The sequence below is a fragment of the Mauremys reevesii genome, linkage group 1, assembly GCF_016161935.1.
Source record: "Mauremys reevesii isolate NIE-2019 linkage group 1, ASM1616193v1, whole genome shotgun sequence".
Classification (NCBI taxonomy): Eukaryota; Metazoa; Chordata; order Testudines; family Geoemydidae; genus Mauremys; species Mauremys reevesii.
In genome coordinates this window covers 258,787,395-258,809,996 of record NC_052623.1, presented here as the reverse complement: position 1 = coordinate 258,809,996, position 22,602 = coordinate 258,787,395, and the positions used below count along the sequence as shown (strand labels likewise).

The 22,602-nt window shown below is 43.1% G+C and overlaps 1 protein-coding gene and 1 long non-coding RNA gene across 3 annotated transcripts in view; one reads left to right on the top strand and one right to left on the bottom strand.

Moving 5' to 3' along the window:
• The window catches only part of TRIM24 (tripartite motif containing 24), a 137,545-nt gene that overhangs the window by 26,609 nt on the left and 88,334 nt on the right, over positions 1-22,602 (bottom strand). Inside the window, exons 9-13 of the mRNA XM_039483394.1 lie at positions 14,307-14,572; positions 7,242-7,406; positions 5,151-5,330; positions 3,312-3,447; positions 673-745 (exon numbers count right to left, since the gene is read on the bottom strand). Coding sequence (XP_039339328.1) covers positions 673-745; positions 3,312-3,447; positions 5,151-5,330; positions 7,242-7,406; positions 14,307-14,572 — 820 coding nt within the window. The remainder of the gene's footprint in view (positions 1-672; positions 746-3,311; positions 3,448-5,150; positions 5,331-7,241; positions 7,407-14,306; positions 14,573-22,602) is intronic.
• Positions 8,499-22,602, top strand: part of LOC120369751 — a 34,486-nt gene continuing 20,382 nt past the window's right edge. Inside the window, exons 1-3 of one of the 2 annotated variants that reach the window (XR_005583377.1) lie at positions 8,499-8,632; positions 12,162-12,293; positions 13,872-14,313. This is a non-coding gene — a long non-coding RNA (uncharacterized LOC120369751). Of the gene's footprint in view, positions 8,633-12,161; positions 12,294-13,871; positions 14,314-22,602 lie in introns of those variants that run through there. The other variant, XR_005583378.1, reaches the window with a different exon arrangement.

Below are 22,602 nucleotides of genomic sequence, written 5' to 3'. Positions count from 1 at the left end.
AATTATATACAATTTGATTTCAATTACAACACAGAATACAATATGTATGAAAAAATGCAGAAAAACATCCAAAATATTTAATACATTTCAATTGGTATTCTATTGTTTAACAGTGCAATTAAACTGCAATTAATTGCAATTAATTTTGAGTTAATTGCATGAGCTAACTGCGATTAATCGCCCTAATAATTTCTTTATTTTTGTAGTATCAAAATATCTAGTACTCACTTAACTGACTGTATTATGGTTAAAGCTTCTTATTTATAATCCTCTCTGTAAAGCTGATTCCTCAAATCTGAAGTTACTTATGGTTCAGTGAGGATTTTCTGGTCCAGAATTTAAAAAAAACCACAGTTGTATAACTGTCATGAACTTTACACCATTATTTACAGTACACGGTTATCAAAACATCTGATCAAGCTGTCAATCTCACAGCTACCATAAGTTTAACACATTACAAGTCTTTAATGTGCCATTAATAAACTAGACATGAAATTAGCACTTTTAGGCCTTGAAGAATATTACAATAAAGTCATCAGAAATGGTCTCTCCGAGGAAGTGACATGGCAAACCTCGATATAGATGACTGGTGAAAGGTTCTGTCAACTGTGGTTGCACGCATATAGTGTCCTTTGAGATTGAAGCTATGTTTTTTTCAATTGGTCTGCTTACCTGCCTCTGCTTCCAACACTGGAGGCACTGGGTGAGCGAATTGGAGGGTGGACACTGGTCATAGTTACTGGTCCTAAAAAGCAGATAATTAGGGGGGGAGAAAAGCCAGGTTTGTTCATGCAAGAAATCTTGCATTTAATTTTCTCACAGAGAAGAACAGAGATTTGTGTATAAGTATTCATTTTGATCTCTTGATATTGATTGTTCAGACCATCCTACACATTTTATTTGTAAAACAGACCAGAATATGTTTCTTCCTCTCCTCTACTGTGACTTTGGTCATTCTTTACTCATTTAACCCAAGGCTAGAAAAGAATGAGACATCTTATCCTACACATTTCCACTCTTTTGTTCACTCTTTTTATTTAAAAAGTATTAGAGAAGGCAAAATAATGAAATTCAGAGAGAGTGAGTATGCACTTACTGACAGATGGAAAAATCACCACACACTAAGTGGAAAAAAGAATGATTTCACTGCTGTAGGTATGTTCATTGGAAAGATATGCTTCACAACAAGCAAATACATAGCTGTAATACAGGAATTTATAAAGTGCTAAAATAACTTTAGCTACTGGAACTAGGAAAGGAGTAACCACAGAAAGTCTGACATTTTGTGATGTTCACAGCTTCTGCAATGTATGTGTGTTCTTTCAACCCACAACTAAACACTTCTCCCTCTGATCTCACAATAGCAGAGTGCCATCTCTAACCACAACCTCATCTTCTTCAGCATCTTCCATCTGTCCTCTGCTCTTATACCTCTGACCTCCAATCCAACATCCATGACTTCAGCATTCCCAGACCACTCTGCTGTAGGACTCAGCTGTCAGTGGCTCAACTCAATTCTCTCCATCATACTGGACTCCTTCACCTGTCTCTCTCACAGTAAAATCCATTCCACTAACCCCAATTTCCTCTTCCTCCACTCATGAGCACCCCAAAGAAAGTCCCAGAGGCAAGAACCTCTTCTGTTACAAACTTATTCTTCCCTCCTGCAATTTCCTCACCTTTCTCCTTAACCTCAGTCCTATTAGATATCTTTTCCACACAATATAACACTAGGATATTCCTCATCCTAGATCAGGGGTCGGCAACCTTTCAGAAGTGCTGTGCCGAGTCTTCATTTATTCACTCTAAGTTAAAGTTTTGCGTGCCGATAATACATTTTAATGTTTTTAGAAGGTCTCTTTCTATAAGTCTATAATATATAACTAAACTATTGTTGTCTGTAAAGTAAATAAGGTTTTAAAAATGTTTAAGAAGCTTCACTTAAAATTAAATTAAAATGCAGAGCCCCCCAGATTGGTGGCCAGGACCCGGGCAGTGTGAGTGCCGCTGAAAATCAGTTTGTGTGCCGCCTTCGGCAAGCGTGCCACAGGTTGCCTACCCCTGTCCTAGATCCTACCTTGTACAACTACCACCTTTGGATCTTAACCCTCCCCACCACCACAACTCAGGTTTCCAGCTTCCCCACTCTACTGTAATTGCTTTAACTTAATTGTCTTTAACTACCTCTTCATGGTCAAACCTTGGTGTTTCTACTCCATCCTCATCCTCTTCAGCCTTTCAGCCATCTCAGATAGCTGATCATACTCCATCTTCTTAAAATGTTGCCTTCCTGTTGTTTTCACAACTCCGTACTGTCTTAGTTTTTCTACCTCTGTGGTCATTCATTCAGCCTTTCAATGGCTGAACCACCTTCTCTTTCCCTCCACTAGTTTCCAGGCCACTAATGGCCCACTTTTATTTTCCCTCTCTACATCTTTTCCCTATGTAACCTCATCTACTCGTATGCTGCAACTATTTTCTCTGTACACTGACTATGAAATCTAACTCTCCACTCCTGAGTTCTCTCTCTCCACACAATTCTTCATTAGTTCATTGCTCTGACTTTTTTGGTTCCCTTTCCATCAACAAAAGCAAAACCAAATTTTGTCTTCCCTTACAAGCCTTCCATGCTTCTTAACTCTCTCTGTCACAGTAGACATGACCACCATTATACCTATCACTCAGGCTTGTAACTTGGATATCAACTTTGACTCCATTCTCTGTCTAGAGCTTCACATCACAGCTATCTAAATCTTGTGGCTCACATGCTCGGGGTCTAACTGATTTCTATATGTGGGTTGGGAGGGAATTTTCTTCTCAATCAAATTGGCAGTGACCGTGAAAGGGTGAGGGGTTCGCCTTCCTCTGCAGTGTATGGGTAGCGGTCACTGACAAAGATTATCTGGGTATATCTGTTCCCTGTCATTATGGGAAGCCTGGGGTACCGATGTACTTCAGCCCTCCTAGTCTCTCCTTGTGGCACTTAATAGCGTCGTTGCCTATGGGCTGTAATACTTTGGTATAATTTCAGTTGTTGAGATTAGTGTGCGAGGGCTGAGTGGTCATGGTGGCCTGTGATATACAGGAGGTCAGAATAGATCTGATCTTATCTCTGACCACAATGCTAAAACTCTTAGTCAGGCCCTCATCTCCCATTTGATCAATACCAGCCTTCTCCCTTGCCTTGAACTTATTAGTATGGTGTAATAAGATAGATAATAATACATTAAGTTGATAAATGGGAACTCTGAGATCAGGGAGTAAAGTGCTAGATTCCCACTACACCATTTAAATCAGATTAATCACCATACCCAAGAGGCCCGGAGATGGCACTGATGAATTTGGTGACTGGACGGTTCTGTTTGAAGGGGGTTTTGGGTGGCTCTGCTCCACAATACCATCTTTCCTTACAATGTTATCCAGGGTAATGCTTCCCGTACACTCAATCTAAAAGATAAAAGAAAGGAGGTTATTGTTAAGACAAAAATAACATGATCAATGTAGCCACCTTATCAGACTTTATCTTAGTTTGCACTTCCACATCCTCTTTCAACATGCTCATTTATTTAATTTAATTTAAAAAAAGAACATGCAAATATATACAATTCAAAGAATTAATTCAGGAATCACCTAATAAGCAACCCAACATGTTCCACATGTGCGGAGTACATCCTGGCCAGAGGACATGCATATTCAGTAGAAAAGTAGAAAGTGTCAGCTAATTGGTTATGTCTTTTCAGCCATGACACATGAGGTCAGAACAATGAGACACCTGTTTTAGAGGAAAACCAGTCTCAATTTATCATCCCAGCCCACTGAAATTGTCACACATGCTGCAGGATTAGAGAAATGGCCTTTGAAACACTACTCTAAATAAGAGTGTCTAGAAAACACAAATCACTTTAGGATCATACTTTTCTAAAGCAGTCACATGGCAAGCTGCACCTTGCAAATCCATGTATAGCAGCTGCACTGACCTTTGACACTTACTATACATTAGTGTGATGATGTGACTACTGAAGTGTTTGGAAAAAGCACATTATATTGTTCTTAATCATTACTAATATAGTGAGGTACCTAATAGTATGTACTCAATGATACACAAGTTAAACAGAGCTGCTGATAGTATTATGCATGCAGAACAATAGTAAAGTATTTGTCATGGATTCAAATTACATGTTTATGATTGCAATGTGATGTGTTTTGTGTGTGTTAACTAAGTATCTTAAAACAATTTTAAATGATGGGGTATCCAGTTCTCATTACATTGTGCTATCACAATGCCTCTGCCAATGTTTTCAATTAAAAAAATAAAAGATAAAAAGGTTATCCAAGATCTGAGAGCAACTCACAAGGACCAGGAGACAGGAGGAAGAAACAGGGATGAATAGCAAATTACTACTATAAAGCATGAAATTTCATATTCATAAACTGTTGAGAGCTGTTTGAGTGCACTTTTCTTATTTTTGACACAATGAAGTAGATCGCTTAAAGCTCAAAATCTCTATTTGGCCCTCCGATAAAGATGTAGTAATCTGAAGAGACTCTTACTGTATTCCAGTTCAAAGTCTATTAGATAAAACACAGCAAGATTATGACACTCCTTCCCCTCCTACCACACAAAAATTGTGGGAGATGAGCTCCTAACCCCCATTCCCATCCATAGGAAAAAAAATACTGAATGCGCTGATGAAGAAAAATTACTTCAGCCTAGCACTGTACATTAATATCTACAAGGGACAGACTTTCAATTATACAGAAACCTCAGTAATATAGTACTGAGACCCTAGATTTACAGCATGTACTATTACATGTCATGGGTATTGATGACCAAAGCTGAGGAAACTCATTTTTTATTAGCAGCAACTGAAGAAGATGACAGATGAAGGGTAGTAAGTGTCTATATAAGAAGAGTACAATTGCATTCTTCATTCTTACTCTTCCTGCCAGTCCTAAATCCCTTAAAGGCAGTGCCTCCAGAACAGTGCAGGAGCATGAAGGAAAACCTGAACTGCTGCTTTCTATATTGTACCAGTTTGGTAGGTAGGTAAAGAATTTCAGTGTCAAAGACCTTTCCATTGATCACCTTTTGCAAACAGTAAATTCACTTTAAAATAAAAGCTGTAAACCATTGCTTGTGTTACTCTTACATCAGGAAGAGAAGGTAGGGTATAAGAACTACCCACTGGAGAACTCAGATCTATCATGGGTGGACCAAATGTCTTCGCATCATACCCTGCAGCACTAGTAACAGTGGGACTGGAAGGGGTGGATGTAGTGCTGCTTGCAGTTGACGAGGCAGCTGAAGCTTGTCCACTGCTTATCTGCCACTAAACAAAACAAAAACAAAAACAAAAAACAACCAGAATTCATCCATTGTTCCTTTGCATGGTAGAAGACATTTATTACATAATCTGACCCTAATATGTTTGAACCAAGCAAGCGGCAACACAAAAGCAGAATGAGCTGAAATTCGAACTGAAATTCATATTTGCTTTGTAGTCTCACTACAAAGCAAATGGAAAAAAGAGAAATGGAAGGAGAGAGGTAGGACAAATGTATGAGATTTTAAAAAACCTTAAAATGTAATTTATTTCCTGCTGATAACATGTACTAGTAGTTACATGTGTGAACATGCACAATGTTGCAGAGAGACAGAATAGTTTTAGTGGAATAAACGCACTACCGACAATGGGCTGAGTGTGAAAAGCTGCTCCTGTATTTTTAGTACTGTAAACTAGGTACTGTTATTTAAGTGGACAGTGGAATGATGTTTTTTTAATGATTTAAAAGGACTTGTAAAGCAATCAATCTTCTCTTTGATTCAACTCACATGACTGTGATAGCCATGGCACTATTATTCCATTTCTTAGGTCACAGACCGGTGTTTCATTCCTTCCTTCCTATGGTGGCAAGATACTCTGTTCTTTTTAAGTGTACAACAAACCTCAAATTATGCATTGGTTCATTGGTATTTGCCTCACTGAGCAGCTAGAAAGTATCTGAAGTATTCACTCTTATCCTCACATAACTGCTGATCAGTTGGGGATTGATCACTTGCAGCAGAAGGTCCACAACTGTCCAGGTTTGGCAAGCTCCAGAGCCTAGTGGCAACTACAGCTTTTTAAATCAGGCTTTTGCCTGCTTACTGGTGCAGTAGCCAGGAGGGAAGTTAGAGGGCAGGGTTTTCTACTCTATTTGTTCATGGACTGCAGTGAACAGAACATGTGTTTGTGTTAAGTTTTGAGGGCTGCCCAGAAGTCAGTGATAGATTCAAAATAAACATAGCAATAAATTAAAGCAAACATTTAAACCATAAATCACTCAGGCAACAGCTACATTACAGTACTTACTGTGACATAGCTGCACTGATGCAGCTGTGCTGCTGTAGTGCTTGTGGTGAAGATGCTCTAAGCCAGTGGTGAGCAACCTGCAGCCCATCAGGGTAATCTGCTGGTGGGCTGCGACAGTTTGTTTACATCCATCGTCCGCAGGCACGACCGCCCGCAACTCCCAGCACATCCCTGTGACCCACGGTGCTTCCTGCAGCTCCCATTGGCTGGAAATGGCGAACCACACACTGGGAGCTGCAGGCAGCCATGCCTGCAGACGATCAATGTAAAGAAATTGTCTAGCTACCCACCGGTGGATTACCCTATGGGCCGCTGGTTGCCCACCGCTGCTCTAAGCCGACAGGAGAGAACTCTCCCATTGGCTTAGTAACTCCTGCCTCTGCTAGTGGCGGTAGCTATACTATCGACAGAGATAGTACTGTCTACACCAGTGCTTACGTCAGTACAACTTAAACCATACCTCTGAACGGTGTATTTACACCCCTGATGACACAAGTTATACTGAAGTAACATGTTGTGTAGACAAAGTCTAACTCTTCCACTAGTCAAAGTAGTTGGAATGGATTGGACTTGACAATTAACTCATTTCAAAATCATCAGGTATCTTGTCATGGACTAGACCAGTGGTTCTCAACTTGCGGGCAACTTGTGGCCCAATCAACACACAGTTGTATGGCCCAGAGACTATATATATTGTGTGGATGCAGCCCACATAATAGAGAGAGCTGCATATGCAGCCCACAATGGTAAACAGGTTGAGAATCACTGGACTAGATAGTAGTCTATTCACTGTAAATCCACCCTGGAAAAGTAAGGCATGTAAGTTATAAAATGAATATTAATATTATTCAATTTTTATTTTTGGGTGGGTGAGTGGAAAAAGTTTACCTGTTTAATAGCCTGCTGTGCCAAGAACGCCATCTGTAATGGGTTGGGCTTTATTGTTAGTCTCGGTACATTCTGGTTCTGGGGACCCCTCATTTGTTGAGCAGGAAGAATTGATCCATTAGAGTTGGGATTGTGATTCTGAAAGTTAATCAAGCGTGGAGGTGGCTGCTGGAAGAGATAGACAATCCCCTCAGTTAACTGTCTGAGGACTAACACCAAACACTCCAGAAAAAACTCCTTCCTGAACCTCCCATTTTAACCTTTAAAATACATGACAAATATAGTACTGAATCATTCACTCAAACACAAGATGAAATCAGATATCAGCATTGATGCATCTTGACAATTAAGAGTAAAATATAACAGATTACAATTAATTATTCTACCTGAATTAATCACTGGGGAAAATTGTGTAATGATATGAAAGAGGACATTACGTACTTCTAACTGGCAGTTCTTCTGTATTCCACTGTGGGTTACGCCTGGGCACCATGTGCCTGCAGCTGGAGAATTTGAAAGCAGTGTCCATCGGTCCGCAGATGTGCCCTGGCTCACTTTGTGCCTCTGACCGAGGGGATGAAGGGTGGGGCAAACTGATCACCTCTCCAGGTCCTTCTCTACCACGAATCAGGTTAGATCCGAAGCAGAGGGGAAGGATAACATATAGTGGAACACAGGTAAGGACCATGCATCCGAAAGAACCTCCAACTAGATAAGTAACCACCTCCTCTTCTTGGAGTGACGGTCCCTATTGCATTCCACTGTGGGTGACGGACAGGCAGTACCTAAGCAGGAGGAGGGTTTGAGGATGTAGACGGTAGGGCTGAGCAGAGTACCACGATCCCAAAGGAGGTATCTGCAGAAGAGTCCTAGAATCATAGAAGATCAGGGCTGGAAGGGACCTCAGGATGTCATCTAATCCAACCCCCTGCTCAAGGCAAGACCAATTCCCAACTATTTTTTTTTTTGCCCCAGATCCCTAAATGGCACTTCAAGGATTGAACTCACAACCCTGGGTTTAGCAGGCCAATGCTCAAACCACTGAGCTATCCCTCCCCCCAGTGTATTCTGTCTTGCAAATGTGTGAACCGAGCCCCATGTGATTGCTTTATAGATGTTTAGGAAGGGTCCCTCTTGAAGAAATGCTATGGTTGTTGCTTATGCTCTGGTGGAACAAGGTTAGAAAGCTGAGAGTAGAATGCAGCCAGAAATCTATTTGGAGATTCTCTGGGTGGAGATGACATGCCCCCTGATTCTATTTTCTATAGCGACAAACAGTCTGATTGGTTGACTGGTTTTGTTCTCTATAGGTAAAAAGCCAAGGCTCGCCAAACATTGAGGGAGTGGAGTCTATTCCTCTGAGGAAGCATGTAGTTTTGGGAAGATCACAGGTAACTGAATGGATTGGTTAAGGTTAAATTCCTAAGCTACTTCAGGGGGTATTTGGGGTATAGACACAAATAAACCTTATCCTTATGGAATTTGTGTATGGACGATCTGTCATCACCACTCCAAGTTCATCAACCCTTCTCGCTGAGGTGATGGCTACAAGGAAAGCAACCATTATGGAAAGAAGGGACATGAAGCAAGTAGCTAAAGGCTCAAAGTGGAGTACAGAGAGAACACTGTTTAGGTCCCACTGGGGAGCAGATTTCTGAATAGATGGGAAGGTTCTCATTAGGCCTTTCCAGAATCTACTGGTCAGTGAATGTGGGAAGACCAAGTAACCCTGCGAAGGTGGATGGTATGTGCTGATCGTTGCCAAATAAATCCGCAAGGAGCTGACAGACAAATCTGATGTTTTCAAAGATAGAATACAGTCCAAGATGACTGGGAGAGAATAGTCTCTGGGAGGATGCCTCTTTTGTGTGCTCAGGAAAAGAAGCGCTTCCATTTAGCTAGCTGGAATTTTCTAGTAGACTTCTATCTACTATTAGAGAGGATGATTCATACGGTTGTGAGGCATGAACATTCTAGGGATGATGCCCAGCCAAATATCAAACAAACATTCTCAGGATGATACCCATTCAAATACTGAGGACTCACGGGGGGTGGATGTGGATCAAAATGCTTGCTCTTGCCCTGCCACTGGGTCAGGAGTTGGCGAAAATTGGGAGGACAAGTGGTGGTTGGGATGATATGTAGGCGGTTGGGAAATCAGAACTGTCTGGGCCAGAAGTGGAAAATCAGGATGAGCTGTGCACTGTCCTCCTGGATTTTGTGTAGAACTCGTAGCAGGAATGGTAGCTGAAGGAAGATATAGCTGTACTGGTCCAACCAGGGAAGAAGCAGACCGTCACTCTAGGAGTGGCGACCCAGGGCTCCTCTGAAGCAATATGTACTGCATTTCCTGTTTGTTTCAGGAGATGAACAGATCCCTGGTTGGGGTTCCACATAGAAGAAAAATATTGTGCAGTACCAAGTGGTGGAGCTCCTGCTTGTGGTCGACGATGAATGTCTGCTGAGGGAATCTGCAAGTAAATTTTGCTTCCCCAGAAAGTAAGCTTCCAATAGGGTGATTTGATTGCTGATACTCCAGTTCCAAGGGCTGATCACTTCTGCACATAGGGAGACTGATCTTGCTCCTCCCTGTTTGTTGACGTAGAAGATGGTCGTAACGTTGTTTGACATATGGACACAGTGAATACGGATGAAGGGAACAAAGGAGACTCATGCCTTCAAGATTGCTTGCATCTCCAGGATTTGGACATGCATTCTGGGCTCTTGAGATGTCCAAGCACCTTGTACTGTGTCACTGTCCATGTGGCCCTCCCAACCTAATAGGGATGCACCTGTAATAATGGTCCTGTCCACAGAGGAAGGGAGAAAGGGGATGCCCATGCATACCTGATGAGGATTTGTCCACCATAGCAGGGAAGACACTACCTTGGGCTGGAACTGTCACCATGAGGTTCATGGAATGGCAGCTTGGGGAGTATACCAACTGCAGCCATGTTTGAAGCCAACAAAGGTGGTCTAGCGAAGGGTGGGGACCTAGGTCAGATGGCCATGTACACCTACAAGAGACAGATATGTCTTGACTGGTACTTGAGGATTACTTGTGATGTAAGTTATGATATTGTTCATGGTCTGTAACCTGTCCTTGAGCAGGTATGCTCTTGTTGTGATAGAATTTAAGGTTGTTCTGATGAAGTTCAGAGATTGCATGGGAATGAGAACAGATTTTTCTGTGTTTACACTGATTCCCAGCGAGGAGAGGATGTGTAGCATCAGGGAAGTTGATGCATAGGCTTCCTGGCAGGACTTGGCAGCAAGGAGCCAGTCATTGAGGTAGGGGAATACAATGAGACCACATCATCTGACATGGGCTGCTACTACGGAGAATATCTTGATGAAGACTCTGGGAGCAATTGCTATTCTGAAGGGGAGTGCTCTATACTGAAAACGGTTAGAATCCACCATGAATCTGAGAAAGCGTCTGTAGGCAGGATGAATCTCTATGTGAAAGTAGGCATCCTTCATATCGAGATCCGTGAACTATATGCCATTTTCTAAACATGGACCCATTGCTGCCAATGTGACCATCAAACTCTGAGTTTATAAATGAAGTGGTTGAGATGGTGGAGGTCAAGAATTGGTTTCCAACTGCCCTTCTTTTTGGTATCAGGAAGTAGGACAAATAAAACCCTTCTCCTTGGTATTGAGGAGGGACATTTCTATTGCTCCTTGCTGCAGAAACAAGGTTGCCTCTTTTGAGAATACTCTCGTGAGAGTGGTCCCCTAAGGGGTGGTGAGGGTTTTGGAGGAGGTAGGGATGCAAACTCAATTGGATAGCCAGAATGGATTACATTTAGCACCCATTTGTCTGTTATCACACTCCAGGTGTTGAAAAAGTGTTTCATGGCTCTCGAGCTCCCATCAAAAATAATGTTAAGGCAGTGGCTGAGACGCCAAGCTTGTTAAAGAGAGTGTAGGGAAGCAGGACTTTCGAAACCTCTCTCTCTTATGTGGTGGTTCATAGGCCCACTGAAGGAAAAAATGCTGAGACGTGTCTAGATTTAACCAATGGACAGTGAAACTTCTTCTTAAGGGCAGGTGTGTATATCTTCAGCGAGCAGAGGGTAGCCCTGGAATCTTTCAGGGTATGGAGGGACTTGTCCATCTTCTGATTAAAGTGGTGTGATTCATCAAAGGAGAGGTCCTCAATAGTATTCTGGACCTCCCTAGGGAACCCTGACACATGGGAACCATGATTCCCTGTGCAGGACAAAGGCAGTAGCCATAGCTCTAGAGCAGGGGTGGCCAACCTGTGGCTCTGGAGCAACATGCGGCTCTTCAGAAGTTAACATACGGCTCCTTGTATAGGCACCGACTCCGGGGCTGGAGCTACAGACACCAGCTTTCCAATGTGCTAGTGGGGCGCTCACTGCTCAACCTCTAGCTCTGCCACAGGCCCTGCCCTCACTCTACCCCTTCCTGCCTCCTGCCCTGAGCCTGCCATGCTCTTGCTCCTCTCCCTGCCCCCCAGAGCCTCCTGCATGCCACAAAACAGCTGATCAGGAGATGAGAGATGGGCGGGGAGGCACTGATCGGTGGGGCTGCCGGTGTGGGCAGGAGGCGCTGGGAGGCGGGGGGGGGGGAGGGAGTGGAAGCTGATTAGGGGCTGCTGATGTATTATTGTCTCTCTTTGGCAATGTACATTGGTAAATTTTGGCTCCTTCTCAGGCTCAGGTTGGCCACCCATGCTCTAGAGGAAGCATCAGCGGCATTGACTGCAGACTGGAGTGCAGTCCCGGCTATCAGTTTGCCTTCATCTATCAGAGCTTGAAAATGTGCTCTGTCCTGTTGTGGAGGGCTGTCAGTAAACTCGGCATTGTTCAGGAAATCGTATTTAGCCAATAGCACCTGGTAACTGGCTATCTTGACCTGGAGGATAAATGATGAGACCTTTCTTCCCAGCAGATACAGGCATTTGCCCTGGACCAGCAGGAGTAGACCAGGGATGTTGTTGTCTAGCCCTTTCAGAAGCAGCATGGACCATCAGAGAGTTGAGAGAGGGGTGAGAAAAGAAAAAGTCTGTACCTTTGACCAGTACGTAATAATACTTCTCTACCCTATTGGTAGGGGCACAGCTGGTGGGGTGTGCCAAACTGTCTTAGCTAGCTCCAGTATGGCTTTCTTAACAGGTAGAGCTATTCTGTTGGGCCCAAAAGTGTGCAGAATGTTTAAGAGTTTAGAGTCTTGGATCTCCTCAAGAGGAATTTGAAGCTCTCCAACAACTCTGAGGAGAAAGTCCTGGAATTGCCCAAAGTCACTGTGGGTGGGTAAGGGAAGGGGACACAGAAGTCACTGTTTTGTCTAGGGATGACAGTATCAGTCTTGCTGGTTCTGAAGCATAATGTTCCTCCTCCTCCGATGGACGCAGGTGCAGATCGGAGTGTCTCCTCAGACGGGAGGCAAGGGATGGCTCCCTAGCAAATCAGATCAACTCTGCAAATGGATACTGTCCAAAGGCCCCCCAGTATGGCCAACAGAAGGGGTAGACAGGTGGTCGTGGGGGGCCCCATGGCATGAGGTACCAGCAGCTCAGAGTTACATGAGGCAGAGGCTGGGCCCAAACCAATATGGGTCTTTTAGGTGGTGGAGGACACGCAGGGCCAGGGAAAAGCAGTTTATCGGAGGGTTCAGACTCCCAAGGAGAAGGCTGATTCTGGTTCCAGTGGCAGTATCATTGATGCCGTTGGAAGGGAGATGTATTCTGCATATGGGACGGGTGATAAGCTCCTTCTAGCAGTTGATTCTCCCAGAGGCAATATCTCCCTGGAAGTGGAAGGGCCCGGTGGAGGAGGGGATTCCAGATCTGGGAAAGCAAAAATGTCCTGTGAGGTGGCAACAGATCCTTACCTCCCCAGTGTGAGAGGAGTTCTGCTTGTCCAGGCCATTGGAAGTGGTGAGAAGGATGGTATCTGAAGTTGGCAGTGATCATAATTCATTGGTGCCAATGGATCCCAGGTTTTGGGACATGCCAGGGATGATGGTACTGATGGAACACAGTTTGGTACCAATGGAGCCCAATGCTTATGGGCTCTCTTGTTGTTCCACTGGGACTTAGTACATCTTAAGTCCTCATGGGACAAGCTAGTGGTCTTGTTTACAACCAAGTCAGACTTCTTTGAAGTGGACTTGGAGGAAGACTTAGTCTCATGCTTATGAGCGTGCTTCCTAGCTTCCTGACAAGATCTCTCCATGGGGACTATGAGGGTAGATTCTCCCAAAGCAGAGTCAGACTTTGCAGCAAGAGGTACACTCCTTGCTGAGTCTGGCCTACATATGGGAGGAAGTTCCCCAGTCTGGGTCCGATAGTCATGGTCTTCTCCATGAGGTATTTGCGGAGATAAAGTTCCTGTCCTTCTTGGGTATGGCTGGGGAACGATCAGCAGATACACTGCGGCGAGGTGCAGTGAGCTGACCCAAGGCAGTACAGGCAGCACTAGTTGTTGCCGCTGACTGAGAAGGACCATGGGTAGGAAGCAGAGTTTGAAGCCTGGAGTCCTGGGCATAGTCTGGTGCCCCGGGGTTTTTAGACTAATTAAATGCTAAAACAGTAAAAACTATTAAAACTGTTAACACTATTTACAAATTACATGATTTTTATTTTGTAAAACTAAGCTGAAGCTGTGGAAACGTAAAGGTTCCGTTCGGACCGTGCAACAGCAAGAAGGAACTGGAGAGGCAGTTGGTCCAACCCATCCTTTATCCCCTTGGAGGCACGAGGCGAGCCAGGGTGCATGTGCAGACCAATGGACACTGCTTTCAAATTCTCTGGCTCCAGGCGCATGTGTAATCCATAGCGGAATACAACAGGGATCATCACTCGAAGAATAAGAGTTCTTTACAATGCTTAGAGATTATCAGAAAGTCCCTGAGATATGGGCACTGAGATCTTGAAAAAATGCTGTAAATACACACAATATGGGCTTCCTTATAACTATACGTGCTAAAGACAGCTGCGCCAATGAAATGTCACTAGAAGCCACCCGGTTATCATTCTGTCAGAACAAATACAATCAGACATGTCTTCTCTCTGGAACAATGATAGTTTACCTGATGAGAAGTAGGAGTGTGCTGCATGGGACCTAGAATTCTTGGGTTTGGTAGACCCACTGGGCCTACCCTGCGTTGAGCCTGCTGCCTCTGAGCCATGACCTGCTGCTGCATGTGCTGGAGTCGTAGTTGAGCTAAACTAATCTGTGTTGGGAACTTAGACAGTTGGTTTGAAGGTAAGCCACTTTGTGGCTGTAAATTTGGTTCCATCACAGGGCTCTTGGGCATGTGTGGTGGGGTTTCTTTATCTTCAATTACCAGAGAACCTGGTAAAAAATAAAAATATAAGTTTTAATGTTCACCTTACTCTTTGGAGATATGCATGTTTTCATAATTTCCCTCTTTTTATGCCATCAGACCACCATTCCTAATTGCAGTTTAAAGGATGGGTAAACAATTTTTTCCAGAATCAGTGTCAGTGGCGGCAGAACTGCGTGCATTATTGTGCTATCAATAACAATGAGGGCCCGTCCATTACACTGAAAATTATGGGTTATAGACTCATAGAATTTAAGGTCAGAAGGGACCATTATGATCATCTAGTCTGACCTCCTGCACAATGCAGGCCTCAGAATCCCACCCATCCACTTCTATAACAAACCCCTAGCCTATGTCTGAGTTATCAAAGTCCCCAAATTGCGGTTTGAAGACCTCAAGCTGCAGAGAATCCTCCATAAAGTGACCCGTGCCCCATGCTGCAGAGGAAGGCGAAAAACCTCCAGGGCCTCTGCCAATCTGCCCTGGAGGAAAATTCCTTCCCGACCCCAAATATGGCAATCAGTTAAACCCTGAGCATGTGGGCAAGACTCACCAGCCAGCACCCAGGAAAGAATTCTCTGTAGTAACTCAGATCCCACCCCATCTAACATCCCATCACAGACCACTGGGCATACTTACCTGCTGATAATCAAAGATCAATTGCCAAATTAATTGCCAAAATTAGGCTATCCCATCATACCATCCCCTCCATAAATTTATCAAGCTTAGTCTTAAAGCCAGATATGTCTTTTGCCCCCACTAATCCCCTTGGAAGGCTGTTCCAGAACTTCACTCCTCTAACGGTTAGAAACCTTCGTCTAATTTCAAGTCTAAACTTCCTAGTGTCCAGTTTATATCCATTTGTTCTTGTGTCCACATTGTTACTAAGCTTAAATAATTCCTCTCCCTCCCTAATATTAATCCCTCTGATATATTTATAAAGAGCAATCATATCCCCCCTCAACCTTCTTTTGGTTAGGCTAAACAAGCCAAGCTCTTTCAGTCTCCTTTCATAAGACAGGTTTTCCATTCCTCGGATCATCCTAGTAGCCCGTCTCTGAACCTGTTCCAGTTTGAATTCATCCTTCTTAAACATGGGAGACCAGAACTGCACACAGTATTCCAGATGAGGTCTCACCAGTGCCTTATATAACGGTACTAACACCTCCTTATCTTTGCTGGAAATACCTCGCCCGATGCATCCTAAAACCGCATTAGCTTTTTTTTACGGCCATATCACATTGGCAGCTTAACTTAAACTGAGATACTTTAAAATGCTGCTATTTCATTTTCTTAGATATATTCTAAACAGCATCCAATCACTAAGCTATTGAGTAACACCCAGTTAGCCTTTAGATATTATCACACTGTCAGTAAAGAGTCTCGCTAGTATTCTAGTCAACACAACTTCAGGCCTGAGTTTCTTCAACATACAAAAACTATTACAAGACACGGTCTATGGGGAAAAAAATGTTCCCTGATCAACCTTGACTCTGAAGCTTTAACCCCTGGAGGCTTCAACTTCTGAAACTGTGTAATAAACCATGGAGACACTCCAGAAGGGGCCAGTACTAAATCATTATTATTCATGAAACCATTCTAATAGCCTGAAACACACAGGCTCCCACATGGAATTCCTGTTTCCATTTCAGTATCTCTCAGACTTTAAGGGAGCAGAACCCAACAATTGAAAGGCATATCAGAAGGAAGGAAAGGAAGGTTTCCTGGAAATAAAGAAAAACAGTTTCTTTTATACCTATTCTCTCTCTCTCTCTCTCACACACACACACACACGGCTGGAGGGTTCACCCGAGGAAAAATACAGATACACCCCTTTTGCGATCTCTTTCCCAAAGATAGGTACACGCAGAGAAAGAAAAAACAGTTACTAACTTGTTCCGTAATGACTGTTGTGGAAGCCAGTAAATAATTAACAAGGATTTGAAGAGATCTTAATGAATGTTAGTTAGCAAGAGTCAGGCCATACTGTAACCTTAATGACGTAAGACTTGTAGGAGCAAAGATAGTGCGAGGCGACAGGACAGGAACTGTGTACAAAGTTATTACGACCTTGCAATCACTAACCAAAATGCAGGCTTGCTTTTCTTAGGATTGAGACAAATAAGATAAGCCTTTTTGCTATGTATAAACAAAATGTAGTTGTTGCTTTTTACTGTCTGTATTATTGTTAGAAATTGTCTGTAAAAGGTATAAAGGCTTGCTGTGATTGTTTACCAGTTGAGAGACCTGTCCAGGACTGGGGTGACCCTGTGTCCTATGGCACTCTCTCCCCTCCAGGGTAATTACTGGAGAAATAATAAAGTATTTAATTTTGCTGCACCCAAACAAAAAGCGAGAACTAAGTTTTTCTTCGACAATTTGGGGGCTCGTCCGGGATGGCAACGCCCACGGACCCACAGACGGCTACTACGGATCATTCCCCTTCGAACCCCATGGCGCCACATGAGAGGTATGAGACCTTTTGAAATCTCTATTGGGGTATCGGAGGAGGATTTTCCGTGAGGATGTCTGTCTCTGTTGGGCTCACGCCATCTGAACTTATTGACTGTGCAGCAGGATCAGATGCAAAGTGGTATTGGGGAGAGGCCCCAATAAGGTTAGGTTATAGCAGTACTGGGAACTGCTGAGTTGGCCAAGGAAATGCATAAGGTAATGCATAAGGTAATGCATAGAATGCACCGGTGCTGAGGGGTTTTTACCGCCTCAAGAGGGGTTGTCATACCGCCTCATGGTATTGGTCCGGACCAGGTAAAGATGCATCATGGTTAAAAAAAAAAAAAGAGATAAAAAGGTTAAAAAAAAAAAAAGAAAAAAGGAAGAAAAAGAGGCCTTGGTGTGTGTGTGTACACCAGTGTGAGTGGCTGTTACCGGGCTAGCCCGGTAACTAGTGGATCTTTAGGAGATCCGACCCACGGTGGGCTGACTCAGCCTGGCATAGTCCGGCGAGGAAGCTGCCTGGGTCTAGGGATGTGTGAACCCATCTTCCCTCCCCTTTCCCTTCTGTGTGGGCTACTGACAGTCTGATCATCTCCTTGGTTTTTGAGCCGCTAGCGCGGACAGGACACCCTCTCTGTGTGTGTAAGTGGGAAATGGGTAAGGGACAGTCTAAATATTCCACCTTACCCCCTAAGGGTGCCCCAGCATATTACATGTACGTACATTATGGTCCTAAAACCTGCAGGTATTTAAATGATTGGAATCTGTACACGCGTGAAAATTCATTTAAACAATGCCCATTAGAAGGTACCTTCAATCTAGATAAGATCATATATCTCAGTGGAGCTTTAATCACAGAGAAAAAACCTCTGACACAGTGTGAGCAATTTGTCTAGGAACGGGTTAATTTGAAATTCGGCTTAGCCCAGAGATAAAGGAGAAGTTGTTTTGTGTTCAAGGTCATGAATTAGTGCGGACTATGCTAAGTGCAAAGAAAAACTGCTTTCAGCCCCAGCTGCTTGTGGAAAATAGAAACTGAGGCAAACCAACAGCAGGAGTTACAGAATTGGAATTATATTTGCAAAGCTTAACTTCCCAGTGAGACATGTGTGAGTATTAAAGTGGTTTAAGGCTTGGGGCATTCATATTTTTCCCGAGTGATGTGGGAGCATTCCCAACACTCTCCATTGTTGTTTTATTATTTTTAATGAAGCTTTAAAATTTGATTATATGCTCTGTCGGTCTGATCACCTGACATGAGGGATAAATTAGTAACAGGAATTTGTCACAGTTTGGTGAGCAATTAAGAATGGGGGGCACTGCAGAATTTACACCATCTATCTGTTTTACCCTTGTTAGTTTATGTTTGCTTTGTTTGGTACTGTTGGTGTTATGTGTTAAGAATAGCATGATTATAGGTGAGCTCTAATAGAATAAGGAAACACTATTTGGTTTTGGTGCACTATTTAGCTTTGGCTCTGTTTTGTTTAACCGGTTACTGATGTTTTTCTGCTCTGTTCATTTGGGCGTTAGGTGTGTGAGCGGAACTGAACTTCTCGTTCGTAATTCCTCAGGGTGGAAGCCATGTGTGCGATGAAGCTCTGAGGTTGTCCTGAGATTTTACAGTCCCCCCCCCGCAGCGGACAATGTAATAGAAGTAGGAAAAATCTGGCTTAGACTGTAATTTTCTTAGCTCTCTGTGTAATTTTCTTTTCTGTTTAAGTGTCAGCAGACAAATGGGTGGGTCTCTGGGTAGACCCCCAAAGGGGTTTGGATTATGTGTTAAGTGAATGGCCATGTATTTTTGCCCAGGTGGCAAGCCTTACTAGGGAGGACTCAGGTAGTCTTGTGAGTAGAAATGTTTTGGGGACAAGACCAGAAGGGTGGGGGCTAGTTGAGTAGCCCACCCTCCTAGCTAAGAACTGGTTGTGGAACAAGCTCGTGTCCAGGGACAGGACGATTCAGTGAGGAAAAAAGGATCGGGCCCAAGCGGGAAGGCAACAGACAAAGAGATTTGGAAAACAGGTTGGAAACTTTTGAGGGTGTAGTGGAAAGAAGGAGTAAGTGAATATAAGCATGAGGATTTCAAATACTCAAGAGGATATTTGGAATGGTGATTTGAGTTGATAAAAGTGGCTGTTGGAAGGAAAAAGCAAGTGATTTTTAAGAGAACAGTTTTTGGTGTCTATGAAATGTTTGTAAATAAATTCAGGCAAAGAACTTATTAGATTGCAATCATTTGGCTATGAACAATTTTGTTAAATCAGTTGAAGAATGTATACAGTGCTATGTAATGAGAATTTTATTAGGCTCTACAGGCACTATAAGTGGTGATGTTTTCTTTCAGTGTTTAAAAGCAGGAGTTAAAAGAAATAAAAAGCAAGCCAGAAATAATCTGTGTTACTGCAAATTAACTAACTGATAAGGTAAAGGCCGCTGAAACCAAGGCTGTATAAGAAACACATACGAGAAAATATGGGGTAATTCCTCTGTTTTGCCTAGAATCAACAAGAGTATTTGTATATTTTAAGTATTTAATTGCCCAGACGGGGTGGACCTCTGTTTTTGTCTTTCAGATAATCAAAGAAAACTAAATGCCAGCTGCACAGCATTCAACGTACCTTGATTTACTGGCACAGTAAAAAATTATGTTGTGTGTTCTATGTTCTGTCTTGTTGTGTTTTTTTTCGTGGCCAGAATTGTTGTGTTTAATATTTTCATGAGATGGTCTGATTTGATATCAAGCGGAAATGTTGGATTGAGATGCAGATACTTGTTTTGTTCAACTTAGAATACAAAGTGTTTGGTTACATCAGAAAATGTGATATACTAAAGTCTAATACATTTTCTTAAGTAAGAGAAAGAAACTACATGGGCCAAATCTTTTAATTGAGAATTGTTGTTAAAATTTGCATACTGACAGTCTTTGGAAGCAAGGACATGAAAAGTTAACCCACTCCCCATATTGTACGAGGGATCCTTCTGGCTACCTCAGACTTTTAGCCAGAGGGCTGGGGATGGTGGATAGCTATTGGACTAGAAGTTATATTAAGTGAACTTCTCAAAGTGGGTGTGCTTGTCCTGGCTTGTTCTTCCACAGTTCTGTAATAAGGTTATTTTAGTGAAAGGGTATATGTGGCATACATTGAATGATAATACTTCTGTACTGTATAACAGTACTGTTTATGTGTTCATGGTATGAAAAAGGTGTATAATTGAAGAGTAAAAGTTTCCTTTGTAGGTTAAATGGAAAAAACAACCAGAGAATGGCTAACATGCGCTGGCCGCAGTCAAGGACACCGCTTGGCTGCTTACCAAGGGAAGGGGGGGGGGGGAAATGGTTGCTGCAGTTACACGAGATTGGTGTGCAGCGGCCAGCCCACTCTCCTCCTTGGGGACCTTTTGTACATATTCAGATTGATTTCATTTAAATGTCTAAATGTTGTGGTTATGAATATGTATTAGTTTTAGTTGATGTATTTACCACTTGGGTTGAAGCTTTTCCCTGCAGGACAGTAGATGTCTTTGCTTACAGATTTTGTACCACGTTTTGGCATCCCTGTGACTATCAACAGTGGTCGTGGAACTCACTTTACTGGACAGATTGTAAAGGAGTTATGTGCAACTCACTGCCCTCACCACCCACAGTCTGCTGGGACAGTGGAACGCCGGAACGGGACTTACAAAAAATGAACTGGCCAAGATTTGTGCTGAGACACACTTAAAGTGGCCAGATGCCCTTCCTTTGGCACTGATGTGTATGAGAGCCATTCCCAATCGAACGACTGGACTCAGCCCTCATGAAATTTGACAGGACACCCAATGCTGACTACCAACTGCACCCCCACTAATCCCAGCTCAGATGGACATTCATTTGCTGGATAACATAATGCTTAAATATTGTCAGGCACTAATGAAATGTGTTAAGTCTTTTTATACACAGGTGATGGAAGCACTACCAAAGGATCCTGTGCAACCTTGCCACTCGTTGGAACCAGGAGCCTGGGTCTACATAAAGATCCATCAGCGAAAGACTGCCTTGGCTCCATGCTGGAAAGGCCCTTTCCAAGTCCTGCTGACTACCGACACCGCTGTGAAGTGCCACAGACTGACTGCTTGGACCCAGGATTCTCACTGCAAAAAGACCCCTCCACATCAGAAGAATTTTCCTATTGATGATTAGCCTATTCTTTCTTCTAGTTCTACTGTGCTTCTGGACAGCTTCTGGACAACCTCTCCCTTGTCCACTGACAGACCAACTGTGCCTTTAGACTTTTCTAGAAAAAAGCAAAGCCATTACAGGGTGATATGTGCTGGCAACCTCTCCCCTGTAGGATGCTAAACCTCGATTGTTTGGGAAAGGAGAAGAAACACTCATTCCACTGACATTGCCAAAGTCCAGGAATTCCTGACTGAAAAGGACACTGAGAACTGACCCTGGTGAAGAAACAAAGAATTACATATTGGCAGGAAGAAATTTGTGGGACCCATGCTTGGGACTGTGGTATTAATTGGATTTTGGGGTTTATTCTACAGGCTGCGCCCTGTGTTCTGGATAAATCCTTCAGTATGTATTGCCCTCCCTAATTGGATTTTACCTGACATTGCCCTTATCCAGTTTTCTACATACCCAGATTGCTCACAAGGGGCTACCATTAGATTAGCACAACAAAAAGGCCTGGGTTATTTCCTCTGGACAAAAAGGGAATTGACCAGATCCCTGTGGGCTGGGGCCAATAGTGTAGTAGCCATTTGGACTATTCTTCCAGGCCAAGAACATGATAAGAAATTGGGGCAACTAGAAAAGGCCACTAGTCTTATTTTTGAAGCTCAGCTATCTTAAGTACAGGCTGGAGTTGGTGAGTTACATGTCATTTCCACCCTTAGTTCTATGACCCAGAAGTTACTGACAGAGATGGTATTGAATATCACTGAGGCTGGGAAGGCATTGCAGTGGGATCTGGACCAGACTTGGCCCACTGCCCTTACAGACACGTCAGGAGTACCATCTGATCTGTGGTCATGAAGACATACTTGGACACTTTCTGGATGGAAGTGTGGACATTCACAGTGCTCCTTCCAAGCATATGGACCAGTTAGGGGGTGTGGGCTCCCACATACCGAATCCTGCTGGGTCCATGGGGAGGATGCATGTGGAACTGAATTATTTACCGAGACATCTGGGAAATTAGACCACCTGGTATACCTACCTGATTTATAGACAGTACCCCTAGAATAACACCTGACAAGATATACATATTGATCTGTATAACTGCTGCAGGCAATTATATCATTTACTGGCCTGCAGATAGAATGCAGATAGAATGCAGATAGAATGTTGCAAGTAGCTCTTAGATTTTAGGTATATTTTGATTGGACTAGAATAGTGCCTGATCGGTTTCAAAATTTGCTTTCATTGTTACCAGAGGTTCAAAGAATCTCTGAATTGCAAGGGCAAATTCCCATGCTTTAGAATATATATCAAGCTGGAAGGAATGCCTTTCATACAGCTTATAGAGTGTTTACTTTATGTACTAGGTATGATGTTTTGTGCTTTGTGTTCGCAATTGTACAACAGCCC